Source organism: Bubalus kerabau, chromosome 12 (assembly GCF_029407905.1).
Source record: "Bubalus kerabau isolate K-KA32 ecotype Philippines breed swamp buffalo chromosome 12, PCC_UOA_SB_1v2, whole genome shotgun sequence".
NCBI lineage: Eukaryota > Metazoa > Chordata > Mammalia > Artiodactyla > Bovidae > Bubalus > Bubalus kerabau.
In genome coordinates, this window is record NC_073635.1 from 52776393 (window position 1) to 52803825 (window position 27433).

Consider the following 27433-nt stretch of genomic DNA (forward strand, 5'->3'; position numbering starts at 1 on the left):
GCTAATTCAACCAACAACACACTTTACTATTAATCATCCATTAGCACTCTTGACAAAACTGCTTAATCACTGATAGGGGTAATAATACCAGTCTGAATACTGTTCTTGTTTTCTGAAATATTATAACAGTAAAAAAAAAAAAAAAAAAAAGAAGGAAAGAAATTACTCAAGATTTATAATCTGAAGCCTAGTTACATAATTTTTCATTTTCATTTAAAATCTTCCCTGGAAGTGCAGAAAACATGAAGCAGGAGCGATCCAAATGGTACACAAACAATCAAGAAGAATTGCTCCCTTTTAATTTCTCTAACGTTGCCCATCTATGACTAATCTGTTTAACTGCACTATTTGGATTTGGACCACTGCACTATTATAATGATGTATGTCCTGACACACAACCCACACACCAAAATGCATACTAAGAGTGGTACTTACATCATCAACCAACACCTCTAATTCATATTCATGAATTCCACCTCCTCCATAGACAGAAAAACCGACCACAACTATTCCAGGCTTGTCTACCGAAAAACAGATGGCATCTGGGGACCCATTCCCTGTGTTCCAACTTCTCCCCTGACTTGTCTTTGTGAATCGGTTAGCACTGGCTTTAACAGAGTGGAGAGAATTAAGGCCATCAACCTATAAATGACAAAAGTAAAAGTATCAGTAGTCTGTACCCAAGTGTTACTAACACGTATTTAACAAAACTATCCAAAAGTTTCTCAGGAGTTCAGTAAAATAACCTACCTTTAACAAGAGGGTTTAAACCTCTCTAAAGGCATATTCCATTAAGAGACTAACCAAGAATAAAATCAGACTATATCACTCTAAATTCACAAATCAATATTATCTGACAGTGTCTTTTTAGTCAAATTATACATTTCACTTTATTTATAATGTCAGAACTATAAACTTGTAAGTTATCACAGTTGTAACATGTGAACAAATTATCACTCACTTTGCAAAGAGATACCAATATTTTTCAGACCAATAGTTTTCAAACTATGCTGCACAGAACTCTAGGATAGATGAATATTCAAGAAAGAGGTGGACTGAGGTTCCTCTTTTCTGTCAGACCATCCTTCCTCTTATCTGTGAGTTTCAAGCTAAGACTCCATTGCAGAAAATGTTCTATGCCTTAAGTCTGAATGTCACTAATGTATATCATAATAACTTGGTAGTCAATATGGGAAAATACACATACACACAAGTACTACATCATTAATTACAGACTTTGATTAGGGAGGATCAAAGCACTTATTTTTGGTTCAAAACTATCTTTTTAACTATAGAGCCTGCTTCTGCTCAAAGTTGGCTGCAGAAGTTTGGAAGAGCTACAAGAGGGAAAAATTAAAGTTTAAGATTCTAGCAAGCATTACAAACTCTGCTGAGAAAGAAAAAAGTATGGCTATCCAAGTCAGGACCTTTAGAAACTCCCAAGGTTGTGAATTAGGCACTTGAAATTTGGGGCTTTCCTATTAAAACAGTAAGTTCACAGGAGATTGATTACTAGATAGTAAATTTCTGAGGAATCAAGGTATTCTGGGGACCTACACACTATAAACTTTCATTCAAGGTCTATAATAGTATAGGAGGGAAGTTTATCACAGGCTGAATGAACAAGTGAAAAGGAAAATTAAAATGTTCTGACAAGGGCTTCACCACCTCAACCAGGATGAGATACTGCAATCTGCTCAGATGTGTGTAATCATTTAGAAATCCTAAAGATTTACCTCTCACTCTTAATCAGTAATGAGTGTAGACTGAATGGATCAAGTGAAAATAGACTCTTAAATAAATCTGAGAGTAAGAAAAAGTAAAGACTAGGAATTATAAAATTAAAATAGGGAAAAGACATTCCTTGGCAAGAAACCAGAGACTTGGGGTCACTGAGCACATAATGGTTATTAAAAATTCATTTGAATGATACAACGTACTTCACATTATGACGTAAAACCAATGTCTACTGTCTACTTTTTCAGAGAAAAAATAGAAACGTTCACCAAATTCAGTCAAAACATTTAGATGAATTATAAAACAGTGAGTAGGGCAGTGAAATGGTGAAAAATAATTACTTAAAAAAATGTAAAGGTACTTTAAAGACGTTGCAATGTAGTTTTCTCAAACATATTAATATTTGATCCTTTAAAAACTTTGTGATAATAATGGCTGTACAACAGTGTGACTCCACTTAATACCACTGAACTGCACACATAAACATGACTAGAATGATAAATTTTTTGTTATATAATTTACTACAATTAAAAAAAAAGACTTTGTGATACAGGTTTGTTTAACCTGTATAATAATATATAAGATAATATAAAAATTATTATTATTCCCATTTTACGCATGTGTTTGTCCACGGTTAACCAAGGGAGCAGAGCTAAGGTCTGCACCTCTTCACGTTTTCCACACAGCACGTCCATCATTGGTGGTCCTACTTCCACTTCCCGTTACCCAGCAATGAGAACTACGTCTGCTTTCACTAGGACCTGGTGCTGGGTTGTGCAATGAGGCAATTAAGGGGAAAAGGTATACTTTGTATTAGTGCAGCATCCTGGGTAAACTGCTGAGAGGAAGGAAGCAAGTAACAGCAGAGAGGAGGTGTAAGGAAGTTGGGGTGGGGAATTAAAAAAAAAAAGGACAAGCCAGCTTGAAACTATTTTCTTGACGAAAATTAGTTTCTATGAAGCCAAAATATATGAAAAAAAAAAAAAAAGAAACAATATGGAGCGTTGAAACAGTCCTCATTATCCAGTATCAGAACAGAACCTCACCTCAGATCCCAGGGCAGACGCGGTCAGTTCACTGACAATGCTGGCCAGCAACCCGCAGGTGTTGGAGACCAGGTGGGAGGAGAAGAGCTCATTTTCTCTCCTCAGGCTGTTTCTGACGGGGAGCACCACAATTACCAGCATTTTCTCCAGAACTTCACGGAAGCTTGTCATCCCAGAGATATTCTCTTCATTCTGTGACACATGAAAAGAAAAAGTTCTCAGATAATCGCTTTATTTTCCTTCACCTGAGTACTCAATTGCAAAACATTGTTTTCTAGCAGACACCGTTAAAATCCAGACTTGAGTCTACATCTATGTATGCATCCAGCTGTATGTGGACTCACCATGTCTACTGTTCATGTAGAAGTCCTTTTTCAAATTATTAGTCTCTAGATATCATAAAAGTACCACACATTTACAAAATGTTTGTGCTTTTATTAACCTTGAGTCATTTTCACTTACCCTCTTATTTGACTTTTCACTAACAATCATATATGACAGAAAAAAAACCTCTTCCTATTTAAAAAGCTATTTCTGCAGGACAAGATTCCAAACTGAGATAATTATTTCTGATATGAAATAATTCCCAGTATGAAATAATATAATGACTACTGATTTAAAGGCAAAGCAATTGAGCAAGTCTGTATGATCTGTTTTCTAATAAAATTCTGTACATGTATGGGACAAAAATATGGAACTGTACAATAAATTGTGCAATTTTACAATTCTTACTATATTTGATTTCAGAAGTGAAGATAAGAAATTTCCACCTCTACCAATGAAAAACTTCAAAATAAGAAATTAGTCCCATTAAAGACCAATAGGAAAATACTTTTTTCCAGGAAAAAGGAGAAAAAATGAAACACCCTCAACAATATGCACAATCTTTCTCTCATACTTTATTAATGTCCAATCTTGGGCTAAAAATAGTCACTTAGAGATATTCTTCAATCTTTAAGTTATTTCTACTATCTCTGAATAAAATTATCATAACATTTAGGTCAGTATCTTAAGTAATTAAGTTTTCGTGGCTTTCATTCTCCGAAATCTTTACTTTCTGGAACATCTCAGAAACTTAACTTTGGATAAAACTCAATTCCCAACAGTACTCCATAGTCAGCACTCCAGAAGGGCTTTCTTTGGGGGGTGGGGCATGGGGGATGCGTGGAGTGCATTTATCTAGTTACATCCACTTAGTTTCTAACTAGTAATTTAAAGAGTAATATAAGAAACTTCCCATAAAATCTTAACATGGAGTCAAGAGTGTCAATGTATTTTAGTTAAAGGATATATATATATATAAAAGCACATTACTAGCCACTAAAATTTTAGAAAAAGGGAACTCTTATTCACTAGTGGTGGAACATGTAAGCTGACATTAGCTTTCTAGAAGGCATTTTGGCAGTTGGTAGCAAAATCTTAACATATTTTCCTTGACTTAAAATTTTTCCACACTTTAAGATTTATTCTGGAAAAATCACTGTGTATATGCACAAAAATTTAGTCAATGATATTTTCAGCAGCATTGTTTAAAATATTGAAATACTGGGGAAAATCTAAATATATTTATATAGAGGAAAAGTATTGATTGATTATATTATGCTATTTCCAAATGGTAGAATTCTATATTATCCATTAAAAAGCAAAATATACTAATCAATATATATTGTCACAGATTAATAGATATGTGAATATGCAATTCATTTCAATAATTACCAAATGTTAGTAGTTCTAAAAAGCTTGAAGTTTTACTACACTTTTAAGGAAAACACTGCAACACTAAAGGGAATCCCAAAAGAAAAACAAAGCTTATCCATAACTTTATCACACAAACATTATCTTTACTTCTAGTATTCTCTTCCAAAATGTGTTATGTTTTTGCATGCATATTTTACATAGTTTGTCACCATAGTGTGTCTATATACCTTGATTTTCTACTTTATTTTAAAAACTTAACATCTGCCTTGATATTAAATGTAAATAGTTATTTTTAATGACTGATAGAACCATATTTTATCAAGTTGACATATCCAAATTCAATTATTTCACTTAATGATGGACATTTAAAGCTCTAAGTTATTCACTTTTCCTTTTAATAAGATGTATATATATATAGCTTTAGTCTTCCAATTATTTCCTCAGGTAATTTCCTTTGCAAATATTCATCACACATACTACCGAATTAACAACTTATTTTTATTTTTTTTTTTTTTTTTTTTTTTTTTTTTTTTTGGTTTTATTTTTTTTTATTTTTTTTTTTTTTATGGTATTTTTCTTTTTTTTTTTTTTTTTTTTTTTTTAATTTTATTTTATTTTTAAACTTTACATAACTTTATTAGATTTGCCAAATATCAAAATGAATCCGCCACAGGTATACATGTGTTCCCCATCCTGAACCCTCCTCCCTCCTCCCTCCCCATTCCATCCCTCTGGGTCGTCCCAGTGCACCAGCCCCAAGCATCCAGTATCGTGCATCGAACCTGGACTGGCAACTCATTTCATACATGATATTTACATGTTTCAACAACTTATTTTTAAAAAATACCTTCCAGTTTATGCGTCCTCAATTCAAGAGCTGTATTTATCTTCTTAATTCTCATCTCAACTAGTACCTAATAAACGCCTAGTAAATAGTAGGTACGTGATAAATACTTGCTAAAAGGTTGAAAGAAAGGATTACTTACTTACTAAAAAGATTACTTACACTACATAATGCTATAAACCATCTATAAGTTTAGTGGTCTCCTCACAGTCTTACCAGCACGGGATTTTATAAAAGAAAAAAATTATTTTTTCCTGATATTTTACAAATATATTGATACCATCATAGAACTTTCATCCACATTTAATTACTAGTTAAGACTGAAAAATTTCCCAGGTTGGCTTACTCTCTAAAAGTCCTTCACATTTATCTCTATCACTTCTATGGGATCTTGCCAAAGTATGATATTAACTGCAAATCTGCTTCCCATTCCACTCTTGTCCTATTTTGTTTCTCTATGTCACTGGAATTTTTCTCATAATTTTTCTGTTGCTTCAGTCACTAGAAAACTACTACTGTATAATAATTGGTATAACTGTTCTATTTTATACCCTTTTTTCCCTTTAAAGATTACTTCTCATCAACTTAGTAGTAATTATACATGGTTTCCATGCATACTTAATTTTTCTCCACAATGCTTTCTAATAAACCAGAAGCTATGACTAAAAATGTTTCCTATGACAATTGTTTTATAATACTTATTTTAACATACCAAACTGTTGTAGAAAAAATGTTTTAAAACTTATCTATTTCCCTAAAATTCTATCTTGGCAATCTAAAATATTATTTTCAAATGTAAAAGTTTGCTTATAGTATTTGCAATTTTTAAATGGTTTGGCAAAAAAACAAATACACAAGAATTTATCTCATAAGTCTATCAAATTTTGTATAGTTTAGGGATCATTCAAAATTAAAAATTAAAAGAGAAAAGACTGCTCATTTACAGATAAACATGAGAAAAATTTTTCCTTAACTCTTCTTGCAAAACTCATTATTTGGTAAATATACTTACCTATGCAGAAGAATAAGCACCAAGCTAAGTACGTCTCTATTTATAGTTTTATTACTTCAGTATGGATGATATTTCAGAAAAAGACCTACCTGGCTGAGTTTTTCCATATGTGCTACCAAAAGGGGAAATCGGTGAACCAGTGTGGAGTCATTCTCTGTGCTAACTTGCTTAACAATTGACCGTAGCAATACTTCACCATCATATGCAATAGGGAAGATAGAAGTCAGCTTAACAGATGTGTGACACAGAGCTGACATCACAGCTGCAAGGAGTCGGCTACTTGATGTCTTGAAGTTTGCCTCTTGGATATCCTTTTAAAAACAAAAAGGCAAACAACCTTAAATCATACCAACATTTTCTAGCACTCGGTCACTCTGTCTGGTTATAGGATAATACACTATTATTATCAATACTTTTAAGCACAATTGCTTAAATTACTACCCAATGAAGCTGGAAAATAACTAAATACAGTCAAGAAAAATCAATTTTCTGTACTATTTATATATTTGTAGACCCTCAGAATCACAGTCCTCTCTAGTACGATTTCTCAAAAATGATTTCATAAAGGTCCCAATTAGTATACAGTGAAAGTTATTTCCAGTAACAAGCACTGAAACCATTTCCCTCAAATAATAAATGACTTGACTTGTCAGTCGGTGCTACTATAAGAAGGTATCTACCTCATGTTAATGTAGCTTAATGTTGTTATGCCGCTGCAGCAGCATTTCACTAAGATCACAAAATTATGTCATCTTATTACACAGTTTATTCAGAAAATTTATCACACTCGGCAAGATTTTATAAAAAAGTACTAAAAACTTATCAACACAGGATATGCAGGATATACAGAGGATCATACAGTTTTGTCTCTCCATTCAGTTAATATGCTTGTAATAGCAACTCAAGTATCAATTACGTTAATTTTTAAATGTAAAACTATCTTTGCATTTCTAAAATAAACTCCAGTTGCTATAATACACATTTTATTCACAATTCACAAAAGTTGTGTACACTGTACTTAGTTCATAAAGTATTTGTGTTACGAAGTCTAGCTGAAAGCAAAGCAACTTTCTATACGTTAAGACAACGTTTGTTAAAGTTAGCCTGTTCAGTAGCAAAGGAAGAAACAACCACGTCAGAATGGGCAGGCTGAGAGAGTGAAAGAATAAGTTGTGTACTGATCCAGGCAATAACCCTACCCCAGGAAAGCAAGTGGTAAAATACATTACCCTGCTCCATGGCAGGGATGAACGTGGAGGACGTTAGGCTAAGTGAAATAAGCCAGTCACAGAAAGATAAATACTACATGATCCTACTTTTTTGAGGAATTTAAACTATCAAACTCACAAAAGCAGAGAACAGAATGTTGGCTGTCGGGCTGAAGGGAGAGGAAATGGAGAACTGATGTTCAACAGGTATAAAGGTTCAATTATGAATGATGAATAAGTGCTAGGGATCTGCTGTACAATATTATATCTGTAGTAAATAATATTGCATTGTACACTCAAAATGTGTCAGGAGGATACATTTCATGTTAGGTGTTCTCACAACAATGAAATAAAACTTTTTCAAGTCCAGTGAATATAAATTCAATATGAAAACAGTTTAAAAAATAATAAAATGAAAACAAAGTTGCCTACCCAAATGTCATTACCAGAATAACCTTTCTAACTCCACTAGGATGCCCTGCTTCTGACAGTGAGTCTTTTGGTGGTGCTGGGGGAGGGGGCGTTGGTAATGCTAGAACTTCCAGTATAAAGTTAAGCAGAAGTGTGTAGAACAGACGCCTTGTGCCTTGTCCCCAAACTTGGGGGAGCAACCAGTATTTCCCCATTAAGTAAGATATTAGATGCAGATTTTTTATAAGTATCTTTTAGTAGACTGGTATTTGTTGAGTTTTCATTAGTGAGTAAGGGATAATTGTCAAAATACTTTTCGTGTATCGACTGAGAGGATCATACGGTTCTGTCTCTCCATTCAGTTAATATGCTTGTAATAGCAACTCAAATACCAATTACACTAATTTTTAAAGGCAAAACTAACCTTGCATTTCTAACATAAACTCCAGTTGGTATAATACACATTTTATATTGCTGGATTTGATTTGATAATATTGTTAATATCCATCTTTCTAAGTATATTTGTCTATAATATTTTTTCTTTCCCAATCCTTGTCAGCTTTTAGTATCAGGATGGGTGTAACTTGAAAAACTAGTTTGGAAGTGTTGCCTCCTATATTTTCTGAAAGAGTCTGTAAAATCATTTCTTTCCTTTATGTTTAGCAGACTTCATCAATGATAATATCTGGGTCTAGGGTTTTCTTTGTGGTAAAATTTTAAATAATTCAATTTTTTTAACGGACATAAAAACATTCAAATTATTTTATTTCTTGTTGTGCCAGTTCTTGTTAAGTTGTAATTTTCAAGAAATTTGTACACTTTATCTAAAGTGATAATTTATTGGTATAAAACTGTTTATAATTCCCTTATAATATTTTAATGTCTGTTGGATCTATAGGTATATTACCAATTTCATTCCTGATAATGGTATTTTTGTTTTTTTCTTTCTCTCTCATCTCTCAGACTTCCTAGGAGTTTAAAAATTTTATTTTCAAAGAACCAACTTTTGACTTTCTAATCTCTATTTTCTATTTCATTGATTTTCATGTTTAACTTTTTTATTTCCTTCCTTTATTACTTTATTCTTAAACTGAGTTTGGTTTGATCTTTCCAGCTTCTTAAGGTAGAAATTTAGATCACTGATGTTAAACTTTTCTTTTTGGCTAGTAAAAATAATAAAAAGTATAAAATTTTCTCCAAGCAACACACTGGCTACTTCTCACAAATTGTGCTATATTTTTATCGTCAGTGTGAAAATGTCTAATTTCCTTTGGAATTCTTCTTTGATTTGCTGGTTACTCAGAAGTGTTGCCTACTTTCCAAATATTTGGTGTTTTCCTTGATATACTTTACATTTAATTTTGAATTTAATTCTACTGTGGTTTGAAAACACCTTAAGATCTTAATCCTGTAAAATATACTAAGACTTATTTTGTGGCCTAGCATACAATCTACGTCTGTGAACACAACGTGTATACTTAAAAGAATACGTACATTGAACCTGCACATTCTGTTCTGTAAATATCAGTTCTTCTGTATCCAAAATGATTTTGTTGTCCAGTTGTTCTATTAATTACTGAAAGAGTTCTATGTTCTATTAATTATGCACAGTCACCAACTATCAGTGTCATTTGTTTACTTCTCCCTTTAGTTCTGCCAGTATTCTGCTCAGGTGTTGAGACTAATTTGGGGCATACACTTTTATTAGAGCTGCAGTTCCCTCATGAGTGAATGAATGACATTAGCATGCAAAGTCATTCACAGTGCCTCTCCTGACTGTTCCGGAGATACGGGAGTGGCAGGAGCTACCATAAGCTGACCTTGTTCTCACACACATGCTCACTCATAGATTCAAAAAGCAACCCAGCATCTGTACAACATGCTTGCCAATTCTATAACTGAGAAAGAATAAAGCAAACAGAAAATTTTGTTTAACTTTGATTATTTAAGTCACACATACCAAACTGATTTCCTAATTTACCTTTTATACAAGGGAAAGGCTAAGGCAACTGAAATGTATTTTCTTTGAAAAGTATTAAGTAATATATCATATTTTCAGCTAACATTTTACAAACTTAAAATTACCTGATCCAAACAGTTCAGTAGGTCACAAAGGCAAGCCCACTGTAAGGCAGGAGTTGGATAGAAAGAATGGAAACAGGCAGTGAAGGTATTATGACACTCCTGAAGGACAGCTTCTAGGAGACTCAAGGGTTGACTGAGATATCCTTGGGGGTCATTATCCAGTTTCACCATGCAGTGGTCAACTCCTTCGGACAAAATTTTTCTTAACAAAGTTCTGGTTTTTCCAATACATTCTGCTAATTTGCTAGTTTCTTCTACAACAGCTTTTCCTGTAGCTTTAAGAGGAGAAAGCAGATAAATAATTAATTAGGATAATAAATATGTATGAAAACACTCAATAAATTTCAAATAACTTCCCATATGGCTATTCATAACCTAGAAATGAAACAAGAGAGATCACGTGTTGGTCCAACAGTATTTCTTTTAAAAATCTAAATTAGGGGGAAAAAAACTTCTAGTGGTTTCAGCATTTAAGTCCAAATCAGTCATTCAAAATATTCCAATTTGACAGAATCTGTTTAAAATAACACTTTATTAGAGTAGTTAACTTTAGCCTAATGTGACTTTTTGTTATCAGAATGACATGTAATTTATTATATTCTTTATAAGTAAATATGAGCATCACAACAAGCCAACCTTTTCTACTCAACTCAGGAGCAGTTTAAATAAAGGCAGCTGGGGATCTTAAACTCATGGTAACCCCTTTGCAAACCTCCTCAATGTCTCAAAACATTGTCTCCCCTTAGGTCATTAAAAAAAATGCATCATACCTGACACTGGGTAAATTTCACAGGTATAGACACGCAATAACCTCAGACAACAGGTTCCCACAAAGCGCAGTCTCTCTAAATCTAGAAGTGTAGCTGTAAACTGGAATCCTTTTAATCCTCTAAGTTCTTCAACTCCTAAGACTAAGGTGGTCCAGCTCCAGTGAAGAATACTCAACAATGACTCAAAACATTCCTAATCCAGAATATGAAAAACAGATACCAATTAGCTTAAATCGTACCATAGGTTGACTCAAATGGAAAGATGACATTCAATTGGAAAAGTTAATCTTGAAGTTTCTACTGGGTTTCAGTAACCCAAATAATAGACATTCTATTAGTTCATTCATTAAATGACCATTAGGAACATCTTTGAAGCTTGACAAAAATAAAAAATAATTTACTCTATGTCTACATATTAAATTTTACAATACAAACTACAGCCAAATCTTGATAAACAAGTTAAAAGGAGATTAAAATTGACTATGAAAGACAAAAAACACTTATTTGGATCTTCAAAAATTCTAGAATATGGGTTTAGGGTGGTGAGCAGTTTGCCGTTCCAGCTGGCCTGCAGGTTTTATGATGCTTACATGACGACAGATACGACACGAATCGCAAAGTAAATCTCATCTCTACCAAATCTCAGTTCTCTGGTGTGACAGTATGAAGAATAAAGGTTTGTAGTTTAAGTTTTTAAAGAAATGAGTGAATAAATTTATTCTACAAAGATTATAATTACCTAATGACCACAAAACCACTTAGATGTTAATATGAAAGAATTTCCAGGCACACAAAAAAGAGATCACTGAAAAAGACATAACAAAGGCAAAGATACTTATTGGATCAAAAGATACCAAACAGATCTTAATACTGAAAGGATGTCAAGAAACCAAGGAGCCAAAGCTCTTAAGAGTCCCTTATTCAAAGCATACCTTCTGTTGGAAGGTGTATTTGACTTGATATATCCAAATTTAAATGAGCCCACTTCCACTAGAAATATTCATAGAAGTATGTAAATATCAAAGACACGTATGTACAGACATGAATATAAAACCAACCCTCTGTATTCAAAGGTTTTGCAGCTGTAGATTCAACAAACCAAGGATCAAAACTATTCAGGAAAGAAAATTTCCAGAAATTACCAAAAAGCAAACCTTGAATGTGTGGCATGCCAGGGATTATTTATATAACAGTTACATTGCATTAGGTATTATAAGTAAGCTAGAGCTGACTTAAAGTTCACAGGAGGATTTGTGTAGGTTACACACAAATGCTATGCCATTTTATATAAGGAACTTGAGTATCTAGGAATTTTGGTATATGTGAGGGGTCCTGGAACCAATCCCCACTTCAAGTACCAAGAGACAACTATGTAAAAGTAAAAAATGAGATACAATCCTTTGATAGAACAGAATTGGATAAATTAGAGTACATCAATCTGCTGGGAATTCCTTGGCCTTCCAGTGGTTAGGACTCTGATTTCTCACTGCCAAAGGCCCAGGTTCTATCCCTATTTGGGAACTAAGATCCCCCCTAGCTGTGTGACACAATCAAAAAAAAAAGAAAGAGTACACTATTCTATTGAATACTATGCAAACATTAAAAAATTCAGACAGAGCTAGTGTATCAACATAGAATATCTGTAATATGTTAGTTGCTCAGTCATGTTTGATTCTGTGTGACCCCATAAACTGTAGCCGGCTAGGTTCCTCTATCCTTGGAATTCTCCAGGCAAGAATACTGGAGTGGGCAGCCATTCCTTTCTCCAGGGGATCTTCCTGACCTTGGGATCAAACCTTGGTCTCCCACACAGCAGGCGATTCTTTACCATCTGAGCCACTAGGGAAGCTTGTCTGTAGTATATTTGATGAAACTTTTCATCACCAATCTCACTCCTATGCATATATCCAGAGAAAACCATTAATTTGAAAAGATACACGCATTCCAATGTTCATAACAGCACTATTTACAACAACCAAGACATGGAAGCAGCCTAAATGTCCGTTGACAGATGAAGGAATAAAGATGTAGTGTGTATATAAGATACACACACACACGGAGAACACCTCTATTTTCACGTTATTTTAAGTGCATATTCTTTGGCCTGCTGCTGCTGCTGCTGCTGCTAAGTCCCTTCAGTCGTGTCCGACTTTGTGCGAGCCCAAAGACGGCAGCCCACCAGGCTCCCCCGTCCCTGGGATTCTCCAGGCAAGAACACTGGAGTGGGTTGCCATTTCCTTCTCCAGGGCATGAAAGTGAAAAGTCAAAGTGAAGTCGCTCAGTCATATCCGACTCTTGGTGACCCCATGGACTGCAGCCTACCAGGCTCCTCCGTCCATGGGATTTTCCAGGCAAGAGTACTGGAGTGGGGATTCTTTGGCCTAGGATGTCAAAACTAGAACAAACAAATCTCAGTTACAAAACTATGCTGAGATCAAGTGTGCTAACCGTCAAAACGAAACTGAACACCGGAGAGAAAAGCTGAAGTTTTTAAAAATGGCTTACCACTGAGACAGTTCTTGCAAAAGATCTCTTTAAAATATGTACAGGCTCACTGGTTTGCTGTTTGCCCTTTGAAGCACTGCCGTCACTAGTTGGAAGTCTGAAAGCAGCAGACACACATACACTTATGTTGGAAAGTCCAATGACATTTTCTTCTCAAATATACATTTTTGCAATAGCAAAGTAAATTAAACATTTAAGTATTTTGTTAGGCAAAAATCCCAATATGGGGTTTTTTATAAACATTTTCCATGCTAAGCAAAATTTTTAGCACATAAGCAAAGCAGTTCATCTTCTCAATGTCACCTTTGTAAGGCTGGGTAGTAGAAACTCTCTTCTCCTACTAGACAGCAAACGTACCTTATGTTTTCTAGTAATGTTACTACTAAATGCTAGTAACTGTACCCAGGAGTAGACCAAGCAACTAGTAATGTTCAAAATGCTACCCATGGCAAATACTGACTATAAGAGATTGCAAAATAGCAAATAAAAATCTCCTCTTGGAAAAAGTGAGGTTATACCATCTAGGTTCTTAAAGAGATTACTAGAAAAGATATGGAAGAGAGAATCACTGTTAAAGCTATCTCCTTTGATATTTACTACTTAAAATAAGAATGTCATTGTTTAATAATGGTTTATATCTATTTAAATTCTTTCATCTAAAAATTATTACAGTAACCTCCTAGAAATAGATGGATACACACGTAGGCCATGCTCCCACACATGTCTCAATTCCCATAAAGTAATTAAAATTCTTAAATAATATTAAAATATAATAGTTCATCATATGAGCAAGTTGTTTGGTATTTTAATTAAAAGCAAAAACTTTTCAGCAAGTTTTTCAAAAACTTTTCAGTAAGGGATTTTCCAATTCATTCTATCACAAGATGAACAAGAAACATAAAACTGTAGAATAAATCCAACTAGGCCTACATAGAAAAGTCACTAATACTCAGATTTCATTTCTCTAAGATAAATTTCATCAGTTTAAAACATTCTGAAATTGGTGAGAAAATCAATAGATTAAAAAAATAAGTCATTAAAATATTATAGGCATAATATAGATAATGTGAATCACTAGTGACATTTTACTAAAATTAGCCTTCAGGTAAAAAAATGTTTAAAGATATACAAAACTTAGATGTTTTTGTTCTGTTTCTAATGGTATATTACAAAGTGCTGAATGCTTCAAGTAATTTCTCCCTTATTATGTCACATATTTTATAGTAATCCTAGTGCATTATATTAGAAGAATAAATCATGTTAATTAACTATAAATATGCTAAATACCTGTATAATAATTGAGGTATCTGACCAGCATTAACATCTGTGCCATTATTTGATTTCTTTGAACTTTTAAACTGGAAAACAACCCTATGAAGAGAAAAAAAATAACAATGTAACCAAAAACAACATGATTTAAGATTCATGAAAGAAACTAAAAAACGTTAACAATCATGTTACTTTATGTAACTGAAGAGAAATTCATTCTTCAGGGGAAGACACTGTTGTGATTTCAGTTCTAGCTCCAAATAGCTTAATGGGCTAAATGAAAGAACTGAACCTGTCTGGGAGCTACTGCCCGATCCCGCCTGTTAAAGCTCAACATCAACCAGAACGGAACGTTTTTACCAAAATATCGATACTTCAACAAACAGTTTAAAATCTATTAAACTAGATATGATATAAACTTTAGCTTAAAATGCTATGATATTTCCAGGTTGAATCAACTGTATATGGAATAAAATAGTACAGGATCAAAAAGGAATGTCTTTAGTTTTACCATACAATCTGAAAAGGATACGTTACAACAACAGACTTAATTTCTCTACAACATTCTACTTTGTACATTCAGGAACACAGAATTCACCTCATAAGTTAGTCTGCTCTTTTTTTGGTCAGTTCTGTTATGAGTTGAATGAAACTATATGAAATATATCCAATTCAAACAGCTTATGCTCAAGAATGATAAAAACTGAACTTCTCTTATAAATGATAGCTCCTTCACCTGAATCAGAGTATAGAACAGGCTAGATTTGGAGTCAAGAGACCCCAGGTTGAGATCTAGCTCTGCCACAAAGCAGCTGTACAATTTGATGCAAAATTGTTTCACCTTTTGTCACTTTATTCCCAACTCTAAAAACAGGGCTAATAACCCCTTCACAAAGTTGTTGAGAGCATCAAATGAGATATTATGTGTGAAAGCATTTTATAAACTGGGAAGAGCTCTATATTTGAAATTTAAACAGTAAGTTTCCCCTTAAACTTTATTGAAACTATATAATCTCGTATCATGAAAGCTTTGCAATTTGTAAAGTATTTTCATAAGCATGATCAAATTTTATAGCAAGTCTATATTTCTTTGTTCTAGTTTCCAGACACCTAACTATTCTTGTCATTTTCCTCTGTGTAACTTCTAATTTTGGTATAATAAGGTTTTAAACATTGTAACATCCAGAAACACATAACAAATTCAAGTGACAAGAGCAAAGAATATCAGAATATCTTCTCATTTTGTCTTACTTTATTTAGCATGAGATTACACGAATTTAATTTTTAGCAGGTCATATTATGTTCTAGACCTACAATGATTTTTTTATCCTACTAAAAGACCTCTGAGCTTTCAAATCAGCATTCAACTAACAAAAATGAGAGCTGCTTAAGTAATGCTGGAACATTCTGCTTACCCATCATCCGTGGTAATAGAGGCCTGTCCGTGAGATCCACAGTCACTGCTGGGTCCTGACACTCGTGCCCAGGCTACATACCACCAGCCTGCCTGCAGGAGGACTGGTTCATCAAACATCATTGCATATTTTTCCCTAAGGAAAATCAGAGTGTCAAAGAAAAGGCCTCTGCACTTCTTTGGTACATACGTTTACTTTTTTAAATCCTTTTTATAAGCAAAACATAAAATACGTTGTATTATAAGATTCTTGTCAAACGACATTAAAATCCCTCTATTTAAAAAAGTCTGGGCAGTGGAACAAGTTTGAGTCAGTTGGAGTTAGGTGGATGAACTTAGAGACTGCTATATAGAGTGAAGTCAGAAAGAGAAAAAACAAATATAATACGGGATCAAGAAAAACAGTACTGATGAACCTATTTGCAGAGAAGGAATGGAGACCCAGATATAGAGAACAAACTTGTGGAAACAGTGGGGGAAGGAGAGGGTAGGACGAATTGAGAAAGTAGCACGCGTGCGCATGCACACACACACAAACACACACACACTATCATGTGCAAAATAGATAGTTACTGGGAAGCTGCTATATAACACAGGGAGCCCAGCCTGGGGCTCTGTGACAACTCAGAAGGGAGCAGTGGCAGGCAAGAGAGAGACTCAAGAGGGAGGGGAGATATATACATATAATTATGGCTGTTTCACATTGTTGTATGACAGAAACTAACAACGTTATAAAGCGATTATCCTCCAACTGAAATACACAAATAACAGTTACTTGTGTTATGGTCAAGACATTTTTGTCCCCTTCATTGTGAATTCTAAAACTTGCTTAAAAAATAGAAAACTTTCATACTAAAGTAAGACGACTTATACATTTCAGTCACTCAGTCGTGTCCAACTCTGCGACCCCATGGACTACTGCACACCAGGCCTCCTTGTCCATAACCAACTTCTGGAGATTGCTCAAACTCATCTCCATCAAGTCAGTGATGCCATCCAACCATCTCATCCTCTGTTGTCCCCTTCTCCTCCTGCCTTCAATTTTTCCCAGCATCAGGGTCTTTTCAAATGAGTCACTTCTTCGCATCAGGTGGCCTAAGTATTGGAGTTTTCAACTTTAGCATCAGTCCTTCCAATGAATATTCAGGACTGATTACCTTTAGGATGGACTGGTTGGATCTCCTTGCAGTCCAAGGGACTCTCAAGAGTCTTCTGCAACACCACAGTTCAAAAGCATCAATTCTTTGGCGCTCAGCTTTCTTTATAGTCCAACTTTCACATTCATACATGCCTGCTGGAAATACCATATCTTTGACTAGATGAACCTTTGTCACAAAGTAATGTCTCTGCTTTTTAATATGTTGTCTAGGTTGGTCAGAGCTTTTCTTCCAAGGAGCAAGCATCTTTTAATTTCATGGCTGCAACCATCTGCAGTGATTTTGGAGCCCAGAAAAATAAAGTCAGCCATTGTTTCTCCATCTATTTGTCATGAAATGATGGGACCGGTGCCATGATCTTAGTTTTCTGAATGTTGAGTTTTAAGCCAACTTTTCCACTCTTCTCTTTTGCTTTCATCAAGAGGCTCTTTAGTTCTCCTTCACTTTCTGCCATAAGGGTGGTTTCATCTGCGTATCTGAGGTTATTGTTATTTCTCCTGGCAATCTTGATTCTGGCTTGACCTTTCTCCAGCCCAGCATTGCACATGATGCACTCTGCATATAAGTGAAATAAGCAGGGCGACAATACACAGCCTTGACATACTCCTTTCCTACTCTGGAACCAGTCTGTTGTTTCACGTCCATTTCTAACTGTTGCTTCTTGACCTGCATACAGATTACTCAGATTTCTCGTATTCCGAACTCTTGAAAAATTTTCCACAGTTTGTTGTGATCCACACAGTCAAAGGCTTTGGCATAGTCAATAAAGTAGACGTTTTTCTGAAATTCTCTTGCTTTTTCTATGATCCAACGGAAGTGGCAATTTGATCTCTGGTTCCTCTGCCTTTTCTAAAACCAGCTTAATCATCTGGAAGTTCTCAGTTCAGGTACTGTTGAAGCCTGGTTTGGAGAATGTTGAGCATTACTTTGCTAGGGTGTGAGATGAGTGCAATTGTGTGCTGGTTTGAACATTCTTTGGCATTGCCTTTCTTTGGGAATGGAATGAAAACTGACCTTTTCCTGTCCTGTGGCCATTGCCACATTTCCCAAATTTTCTGGCATATTGAGTGCAGCACTTTCACAACATCATCTTTTAGGATTTGAAAAGCTCAACTGGAATTCCATCACATCCACTAGCTTTGTTCATAGTGATGATTCCTAAGGCCCACTTCACTTTGCATTCCAGGATGTCTGGCTCTAGGTGGGTGATCACACCATCATGGTTATCCGGGTCATGAAGATCTTTATTGCATAGTTCTGTGTATTCTTCCCACCTCTTCTTAATATCTTCTGCTTAGTTAGGTCTGCCTCTGTCCTTTATTGGGCCTGTCTTTGCATGAAATGTTCCCTTGGTATCTCTAATTTTCTTGAAGAGATCTCTAGTCATTCCCAATCTATCGTTTTCCTCTATTTCTTTGCACTAACCACTGAGGAAGGTTTTCTTATCTTTTCTTGCTATTCTTTGGAACTTTGCATTCAATAGGTATATCTTTCCTTTTTCCCTTTGCCTTTTGCTTCTCTTCTTTTCTCAGCTATTTGTAAGGCCTCCTCAGACAACCATTTTGCCTTTTTGATGACTTTTAACTGTTACCAAAAAAATGGATAGTTTTTTCAGGAAGACTGAATTTTAAAGTAGATTTATTCAAATAAAGTGTTCTGTGGGCTCTGGAATCAGATGGCCTGAGTTCATGGCCTGGCTTTGTAACTCACTACCTGGGTGATCTTGTGCAAGTTACCAAACCCTCTCTGTGATTCAATGATTCATATATTTCCTTATTTGAAAATAGGGATAACAGTAATATCCAGGTCATAGGACTGCTCTGAGAACTGAGTTGAGATAAAGAGTTTGGAACTGAGCCTGTCACATAGTAACTACACAAAAAGTTCACTAAATTAGGAGGAAAGAAAAAAAAAATACATAAATAAGAGAATCTGATATATACCCAAGTTGAAAAGTCCTAGTGGAAGGACTGTGCATTGATTGCAGCTGGGGATATAGAGAACAGAGGATACTGAGGAAGGGGAAGACTGTCATGAACAGTTCTCAGAGGTCTGAAAGTATGAAACAGGATATGAAACTGGCAAAGTGTCTAGTAGGATTAGAGCATTAAGACAAAGAAGAGTAATAACGAGAAAGTTAAAAGAGGCCATTAAAGATTATGGAAGTTCTTTAATGCTAGCCATAGGAATTAGTAGGCAAATGAAGAAAATGTAGACGATTTTCTGTCTGTATAAAACCACATACTGCATTTTTGACTCATAATCATCTGTTCAAAATATGATGACAATGGTATCTTAAGGCTTTACTAAAAATTACTTAATAATTAATCTTCCTGAAATTTCCCTAATTTTCATTCATGGATAACATAAAAGTTACTGGAAAAATATCTCCCGATATTGGTTAATGCCTAAAGTGAAGAAACAGTCAGAATTTTCTTTAGGTTTACTATTTTGTTCACAAAGTATTATCTATTGAAAGCAAACTCAATGCCTTATCACCAGTTTCAGAAAAGATACATTTTCATTAGCAAAAAGCTTATGAATGCCATAGGAGGTTTTCTTAACATAGTGACTGGTGAAGGACCGTGTGTTACTGTTACCATTAAGTTCAGTTCATTTCTTTTTCATATCATCGTCTTCCCTGATTTATCATAGCACAGTGCTGAGGTAATTCTTAGGATTACACAGAAACACTGATAAAATCTGCCTCTTTTATTTAAGGAGAACTTTAAAAGCAAGCATCCTGATTCTGGCTGCTCCTGAGGTTTCAGTAAAGCCGGCCACCTCTCCAGTGGTGCTATAACCAAGCAAACACTACAGGCACAGTGTCAAGGTATCAGAGTACACAGGTGATCTAAAGTACGGCCCACTGTGACCACTGGGCATAGCAGACATAATGCTGCTGGTAGTAAATAATTGTACTGCATCACTAGAGTAGCATATCAGATGTTCTCTAAGTGATGCATGAAAATATGTGTGCAAAATATATGTATATTTCCACCTTCAGTGTAGAAACAATTTATCTTGTGAAATACAAATATGAAGGACACTATAGTTTTAATGTACTATTGTTAAAAGCAACACTTATCACCTAGTACGTAATTTAGTTTCTCAAGCACCTGATCACAGATTACTTAAAACTTCCTTTTTAAATCATGTTATTCATTTACAATAAACTTGCCATATCAAGTATGCAATGATTACAGTGAATACTGAAGAAATCTTTACCTAGCAGCACAGTCATAAGCCAAGACATCCGTCTCTGCAAGAAGGTCTCCATCAGTTTCATGATCTCCTCCATCAGGACCTAACTCAAACAGCTGGGGAAAGGATAAAAGCATATTGTGATCATATTGTGCTCACTCAATCATGTAAATCTGCTGAATAATGTGCTTATAATTTTGTGTCTCTAATATACACTGGACATTACAAAATGTAAAAGAGTACCTGCTTTAAAAAAAATCTTATTTAGTGAAATAAACAAACCTATATATCTAAATTAAGAAACTTACACAATGTCTTATGGTCTATATTAACCTCAGTTTTCCTTGCTTTATATATTCACCTACTTATATTAAATGCTCCAAAAATGTTCTTTACCAGATATAAACATCTGAAGGAGGTGAGAGAACTCTAATTTCTAAGTGAGGTTCCAAATGTAGTAGAATTTTGCCTTAACATGTAACTAGCTATGAAATCCTTGGATCCAGCTTCTTCATCCACAGAAGGGAGATGGACACACTAGCAGTGCCTACTTCATTGTAACTGTGAGAATTAAAAGAAACGATACTTGCAGAACACTTATATACCACAGCACCACCCCCCACCGCCCCCAAAAAAAGGCTAGAAAAATATTAGCTGACGAATAGCAATAACAGAAGGTAAAGCACTCAGGTTACTCAGTGGTAAAGAATCCATCCGCCAGTGCCTGCCAGTGTAGGAGATGTGGGTTCAATCCCTGGTCAGGAAACTAAGATCCCACCTGCCATGGGCTCCAGAACTAAAAAGAAGCCCTCATACCACAATGAAAGATCCTACATGCCACAATGAAGACGCCGGGAGCCACAACTAAGACCTGAAACAGCCATAAATAAATAAATAAAAATTAAAAAACAAAACAAAACAAAAAACCCTGGGATAACCCTTTTATTCTGATTTACAGATCAGGAAGATGATGAGTAACCAGCAGGAGACAAAGAAGAGCAGCCAAAGAGACCGAGGAAAACGAAGCCTCATGTTCTGGGAGCCATGTGAAGAAATTGTATCAAAGAAAAGCTCAGTCGGATTAAATTGTGTTGACGGAGGTAAGGAAGATAAAGACTGAGACTACAGTAGCATTTAACTGAGAAATTTTTTATGAAGCCTGGTTCACTGAAGTTAAGGCATAAACGACAGTTTTCTCTTTCACTTTAAGAGCAAAATCAGATAATGTGACAACAGAACATTCAAGCTATCAGTGAATTTTCAAAGACTGAGCAGATCCTTTACTCAGTATAACAAGTAGCCCTTTCTGACATGCATAGTGCAGTAAACTTATGACTCCTGATTGTTTTTTGACTCTCTACCAGATGGAATCCATCCCCTTACTCACTTCATCCCTGGTCCCCATATGTCTGTGGTGATGATGTATGTTTACACAGCATCTGGTGATATAAATACTAAAAAATTTTAAAGCCACATCAAAATGCCCCTGTATCTTGTCATTAAAATGGCTACAAGAAAGTAGGCACAGAGAAAGGTACACAGAAGATTGAGATTGACTGTTAATGCCTTTTCAACCTAAAATTATTGAAAAATCATTTTCTATTTATTTTACTCCTTTTTAATTTGACTTCTGAATTTTTCATGAGTTAATGATTTATTACCACTCTATTTGATCGTAGCAATGTTTCCTCAGGTCCTTTATTAGAGAGGCATTTTATAAATTAATAAATCAAGTTAAAATGATTATCTGCAAACACAGAGAACAACAGTGTGAATGGACTGCTTACCTTAATTTTAGCAGTATATTCTCCTCTACCTCCAAACAGACCAAGACCACCAAGTAAAATATCGGTGTCGGCACTAAAACGTATAGCTTCCACCGAGTGAGCAGAGTAGCCCCAGCCCCCTCCATGACCTAAAAAGATGTAAATGGTAATTTACATTTTAAACATCCATATAATTCATTTATAAGACAGTATTTCCTCAACATAAATGTACATACTTTCAAACCTGTTTACTACACTATAATCTTCTTTGGAATAAACCTTCATCACTGCTTGAGTTTCCTCCTCTGTGCTGGCAACACCCATTTTTAAATCCTGCATAGTTGCCAAGGTATCAAGACAACCTAAAATCAAACAAACAAAAATTCAACTGCTTGAATGAACACTTCCCCTAGTATTTGAGATGCTGGAGGTGATAAATTAAAACAGCAAACTCTAAATGTGCTCAACAAATTTATACCAAGCTTCAATATTTCATGGAAGGTACTTAAAACCAATACAAATTATCCTCTGCTTGTATAACTATCATATTTAAATATATGCTGTATGACAATGTTTCGCACAAAACTCTCTCTGAAAAGTTGCAAGAGCTTATTTAATATTTGAGTCCTTACAGTCATTTATCAAACTCTATGAATCACTTCAGATTGATTTTTTTTTCTCCTTATCAATGATTCTTTAGATGGATTCTTAAGGAACTATTTGAGGAAGACACAGTAGCCTGAGATAAATTTAATCAATGCGAGTTTGACATGTTTACAATGGTTACCAGATGTTGTAAAAATGCTATATTTCAAATTAATTAATTAGAAGTAAACATAATGTGCTGTGGAAAACTGTTATGTAAGAAGAAACAGAAGTGGTAATTATAAAATTCATATATATTTTATAGAATTTATTTTAAAATAATGCATAAAAATTAAATACTTTAATTACATATTTGAATATTTAACCTGCTTCACTAAAGTTTATGTAGTCAAAGTAAGCAAAAAACATTATTTTAAAAGATTTACCGTTAGGAAAATTATATTCAGGGCTGCTTTATATTTGGGGATATATAAATCTTTCATGGTGTTGGTGTAAGTCTAATGTACTTTTTTCTGTAGGAGAAACCTTTTAAAGTTAGAAGATTTAACTTATTTTGCACCTAGCACATTATTATTTAACAAACATGACAGAATGATACACAAATTTAAATACTCCTTAAAAAAAAAATCTTCAGGACATATTAACGAAAATTAGTTGATCATCAAACACCAACCCTACCTAGAATGTGCAAAGCTGCATGAGACCGGGTGGTGAGAGCCCTTGAGCCCGTCGGTAAGGCCAGTTCAGGACTCAGAATACTACATCGGGACTGCATGTCTGCTGCAGAAGGAAGTCGGGCATCGGCAACCACCGCATTGTAACACCACAGTTCTCTAGTGCTTGGCCGAAACCTTTCAAGGAAAAGATTACAGCACCTCAACATACAGTTTCATTTTTTAAAAACGTATTAAGCAAAATTGATGACACAAAGAGAATAATACAGCCAGCTTAAACAGGACAAAATGTAGCTCATTACTTTCCATATCTGAGCTAAAAATATAAAATGATTTATGTTACCATAAAAAATTTGAACAAAACAGCAATATGTACCACATTATTGCATGAAAATAGAGCAAGAGTATATTTTAAAGTCTAATGTGTACTTAGAAATATAAAACTTTTGTACAGCAAAACTCCATAAAACAAAGTGTAAAGTCAAAAGAAAATACACAAAACAAACACGAGACTAAACAACAGTATCCATAATGGAGATGAACTCCTGCAACCCAACAAGAAATAATCCAAAACCAAAAGTGGGCAAGGGACACGGAATGCTGTTCTTCGGAATGTAGATGCTGAATCTTACTAATCAACAGTAACGCATCATAAAAACTACGAAGAACCCACAATGACATCCTGCCGCTATCTCATTCCTTTTATCTCTTCCATAACAAATGTCTCGAAACGCAGTCTCCACTTCTTTTATTTTTTAAACTTTTTTTTGGAAAAGCTGTTTTATCAACTACTGAGTTAACGCAAAAGAACAGTAACAAAATATTTTCAAAATAAAGCATAAAGAATAAGGACATGATGTACACTAGTAAAAGGAACATTATCATTTATCTATTAAGTATCCTGTTGCCATCCTCCCTACTCAATTCCTTTCCTTCTCCTTTCAAAAGGAACAAGTATCTTGAATTTCAAAAGTTTATCATCTTCTTGCTTTTCTTTATGGCTTTCATGTTTGTATCAAAATAGCATATTATTTAAGTTTTGTGTTTTGAATTGTCTATGAACACGATACATGCTTTGTGTAGTCTTTTGTGGCTTGCTTCCTTCAAACAAAGAATATTCTTACAATTTGTATTTACACAGTGCGATGTGGCTGCAAATTTACTCAATCTCACTGTTGTAAGGGTATTAGCTCATGTGACTGTATCACAACTATTTGTCCATTTTATTACTGATAGCAAAATATGAAAACCATCCAGTCTTCTACTATAAAAAAATGCTGCTATGGATAATCTTTTACACAGTTTCTAAAGCACAGGTACAAAAGTACACGGGAATTCTGGAAGAACAAATCCTCATTTTTCACAGCTGGGATGTCTACACAGAAAACACTGATCCTCTAGAAAACCTTATTCATGTTAGATACAGTTGACATTTCAGGGCAGTTTAGAAAGGATGATCTTCTCAATCAATGGCATTTGATGATTCAAACTTACTAAATATATAAGCACTTAAATCCAGCAGTCCCACTTTGGATACACAGCCAAAAGAACTGAAAGCAGGATCCTGACGAGATATCTGTATGCTCATGTTCAGAGCAGCATTATCCACGATAGCCAAGAGGTTGGAGCAACCCAAACATCCTTTGATGGGTGAAGGGATAAAGTAAATGTGGTAGAAACATACAAAGAACTACCATCCAGCTTTAAAAAAGAAAGAAAGAACTCCATCCGGTCACAGGCTACAACGTGGATGAACCTTGATGACATGACCCTAAGTGAAATAAACTCGTCACAAAATGAATCAGTGTACAATTTCACTTACATATCTGAAGAAGGCAAAGGCACAGAAACAGAGTAGAAAGGTGGTTGTCAGGAGTGGGAGGGAGGGAGAAATAGGTGTTCTTTGCATACGTTTCAGTTTTACAAAGTGAAAATGTTCCAGAGATCTACTGTTCAACAATGTGACTATATTTAACACTACTGAACTATACACTTAAAAATGATTAAGAGGGTACATTTTATGTTTTTTTATCACAATTAAGAATTATTTTTAAGCACATACTTAAAAATAATACTTTGCAGAGAATAAATTCTATGAAAATATTAACTGCTGCTATAATTAATAGCATTAATATTATTGGGTTATTGCTTTTTAATTTAATCTATCAATCTGCTACTTGCAGTTCTTATTTATATATAAAAAAAACAAAAGACATGCATTTTGAAAGGTATCACACAATATAAACCACACTTTGTGACCCACGGAGGAAGTTAGTGGGATTTGGTATGGGGGAGAAAAAAAGACATGGAGATGGACCACATCATTCTTACTGTTTGTATATTTGCTTTGTCTTTTAAAAAACTAGCAACACAGATTCATGTGTCAGTTCTGTAAATTTTGAAATGAAAAGTAAAACTGCTACTAACATTCATCTGCTCTTTACAGGCATGACGTTTCTAATTATTCAGGAGAAGTTATTGTTAAGAATACAAAAAGACGCAGGCTCGGACAGGAAGGAAAGTCAAAGTAAGCTAATACTGAATCTGCAGCATGGGTGATGGAATAAAATGTAAGTACCCTACTGAAAAACACAAAGGACACAAACCTGCCAGAAGTCAGCATAATGAAAGGAACTCTCCAACTTCCAGCTGTTTTACTGAAACATAAGAGGAGACTGCCTTTCATGTTTTAATCTCTGTTTTGGAATAAGGGGGTAAATGATCAGAGACCTGGCCAGGCATCTGAGATCACCTGTCTCCCTGCTACCACCATATGTGGAAAAGGCAAGGTTCACCTAACCACATACCACACGTCACAGTTCTGTTAAGGCTCCAGGGAAACGACTCTAGTTATATCGTTAATATCTACTCCTACCATTATTTCTAAGTTAGAGAATGCATTTCTAATCTATCAAATGTATCCAGAAACAAATTCCATACTGCCAGCTTTCATTTTATTCTATTAATGCAAATTACTTTGTTTAAAACTAAAACATATTATAAGGATCATGGAAAATAAAACATCAATTTAAACCTAGGTCCAAACCAGAGCTCGCTCTTTGGTAACTAAGTCTCTTGTACAGACTTCTAATCAGTAAATAATTGAACACAAAATTCATCTTTACATCATTTGCTTCTCTATCCCTGCCATTTATTTCACTGTGATCACTCTAATTCTGGCTCACAGGATCTCATGTCATCACAAGAATCACTTTAAGACTACTCACCCCTAGTCTCTTGTTAACTAATCCATCCTGTATATTGCTGCTAGGGAATCTAAAAGCACTACTCAATTCAATTCTGGCCTCCAAGCTGCCTCACAAACTGCCCAAATGAGATAGTAAGCTTGTCAGCAACCTGGGAGCACTGTAACTCCTTCACTTGGAATCATGACTCACAACTGATAGAAAACACGGCCTTTTAAGACCTGGCTGGCTGGTAGAAAGGAAACTCGGAATGGGCAGAAGAAAGAAGACAGAGAAAGTCTTCTCCTGCCAACTAAGGCTGGCCGAATAAACAACTCAAGGGAGAAGAAAAAGTCAGTCCTGTGATGTGCCACTCTGGTAAAGGCATGACTCCCTTATTAGTCATCAAAGCTAGAAATCTGGGATAACTCCTTCCTTGACTAATGTATATAAAGCACCATAGTAAATTTTAAACAAATGCAATATAATTTATTGGATTGCTTGTGTACCTGTATCCATCTGTACATTTTTAAAATTCCCAGAGTTTGATAAACCGGTATATTTCTCTACCAATATGGGAATTTTGTTATGTACATTCCTAAAGGGCAAGGTTCATTGGTTTTATTTATTCTGTACTGTCTTTGGCATAATTTCATCTACATAGTTGGCAATAATTAGATATTTACAGAACTAAGAAATAGAGTGAATTCTGTATAATACAGATAAGACTGCTGACAGACTAAAAATAATGAACAAGAGAACTTTTGAACATGAAACTGTTCATGATAATGACAGTGACAAAGTCTTCCATAGCACCTTACTATGTGCCTCTGTCCTAAGTT

At 34.8% G+C, this 27433-nt stretch overlaps 1 protein-coding gene across 11 annotated transcripts in view; it reads right to left on the reverse strand.

Moving 5' to 3' along the window:
* The window catches only part of MYCBP2 (MYC binding protein 2), a 260797-nt gene that overhangs the window by 111837 nt on the left and 121527 nt on the right, over positions 1-27433 (reverse strand). For all 11 annotated transcript variants that reach the window (XM_055542695.1, XM_055542698.1, XM_055542697.1 and 8 more), the window contains 12 exons: positions 23411-23583; positions 22363-22488; positions 22148-22275; positions 20385-20476; positions 16001-16135; positions 14604-14687; positions 13317-13413; positions 10812-11004; positions 10042-10316; positions 6427-6648; positions 2784-2975; positions 436-642 (listed from right to left, as the gene is read on the reverse strand). In XM_055542695.1, the coding sequence (XP_055398670.1) occupies positions 436-642; positions 2784-2975; positions 6427-6648; positions 10042-10316; positions 10812-11004; positions 13317-13413; positions 14604-14687; positions 16001-16135; positions 20385-20476; positions 22148-22275; positions 22363-22488; positions 23411-23583 (1924 nt within the window). The remainder of the gene's footprint in view (positions 1-435; positions 643-2783; positions 2976-6426; positions 6649-10041; positions 10317-10811; positions 11005-13316; positions 13414-14603; positions 14688-16000; positions 16136-20384; positions 20477-22147; positions 22276-22362; positions 22489-23410; positions 23584-27433) is intronic.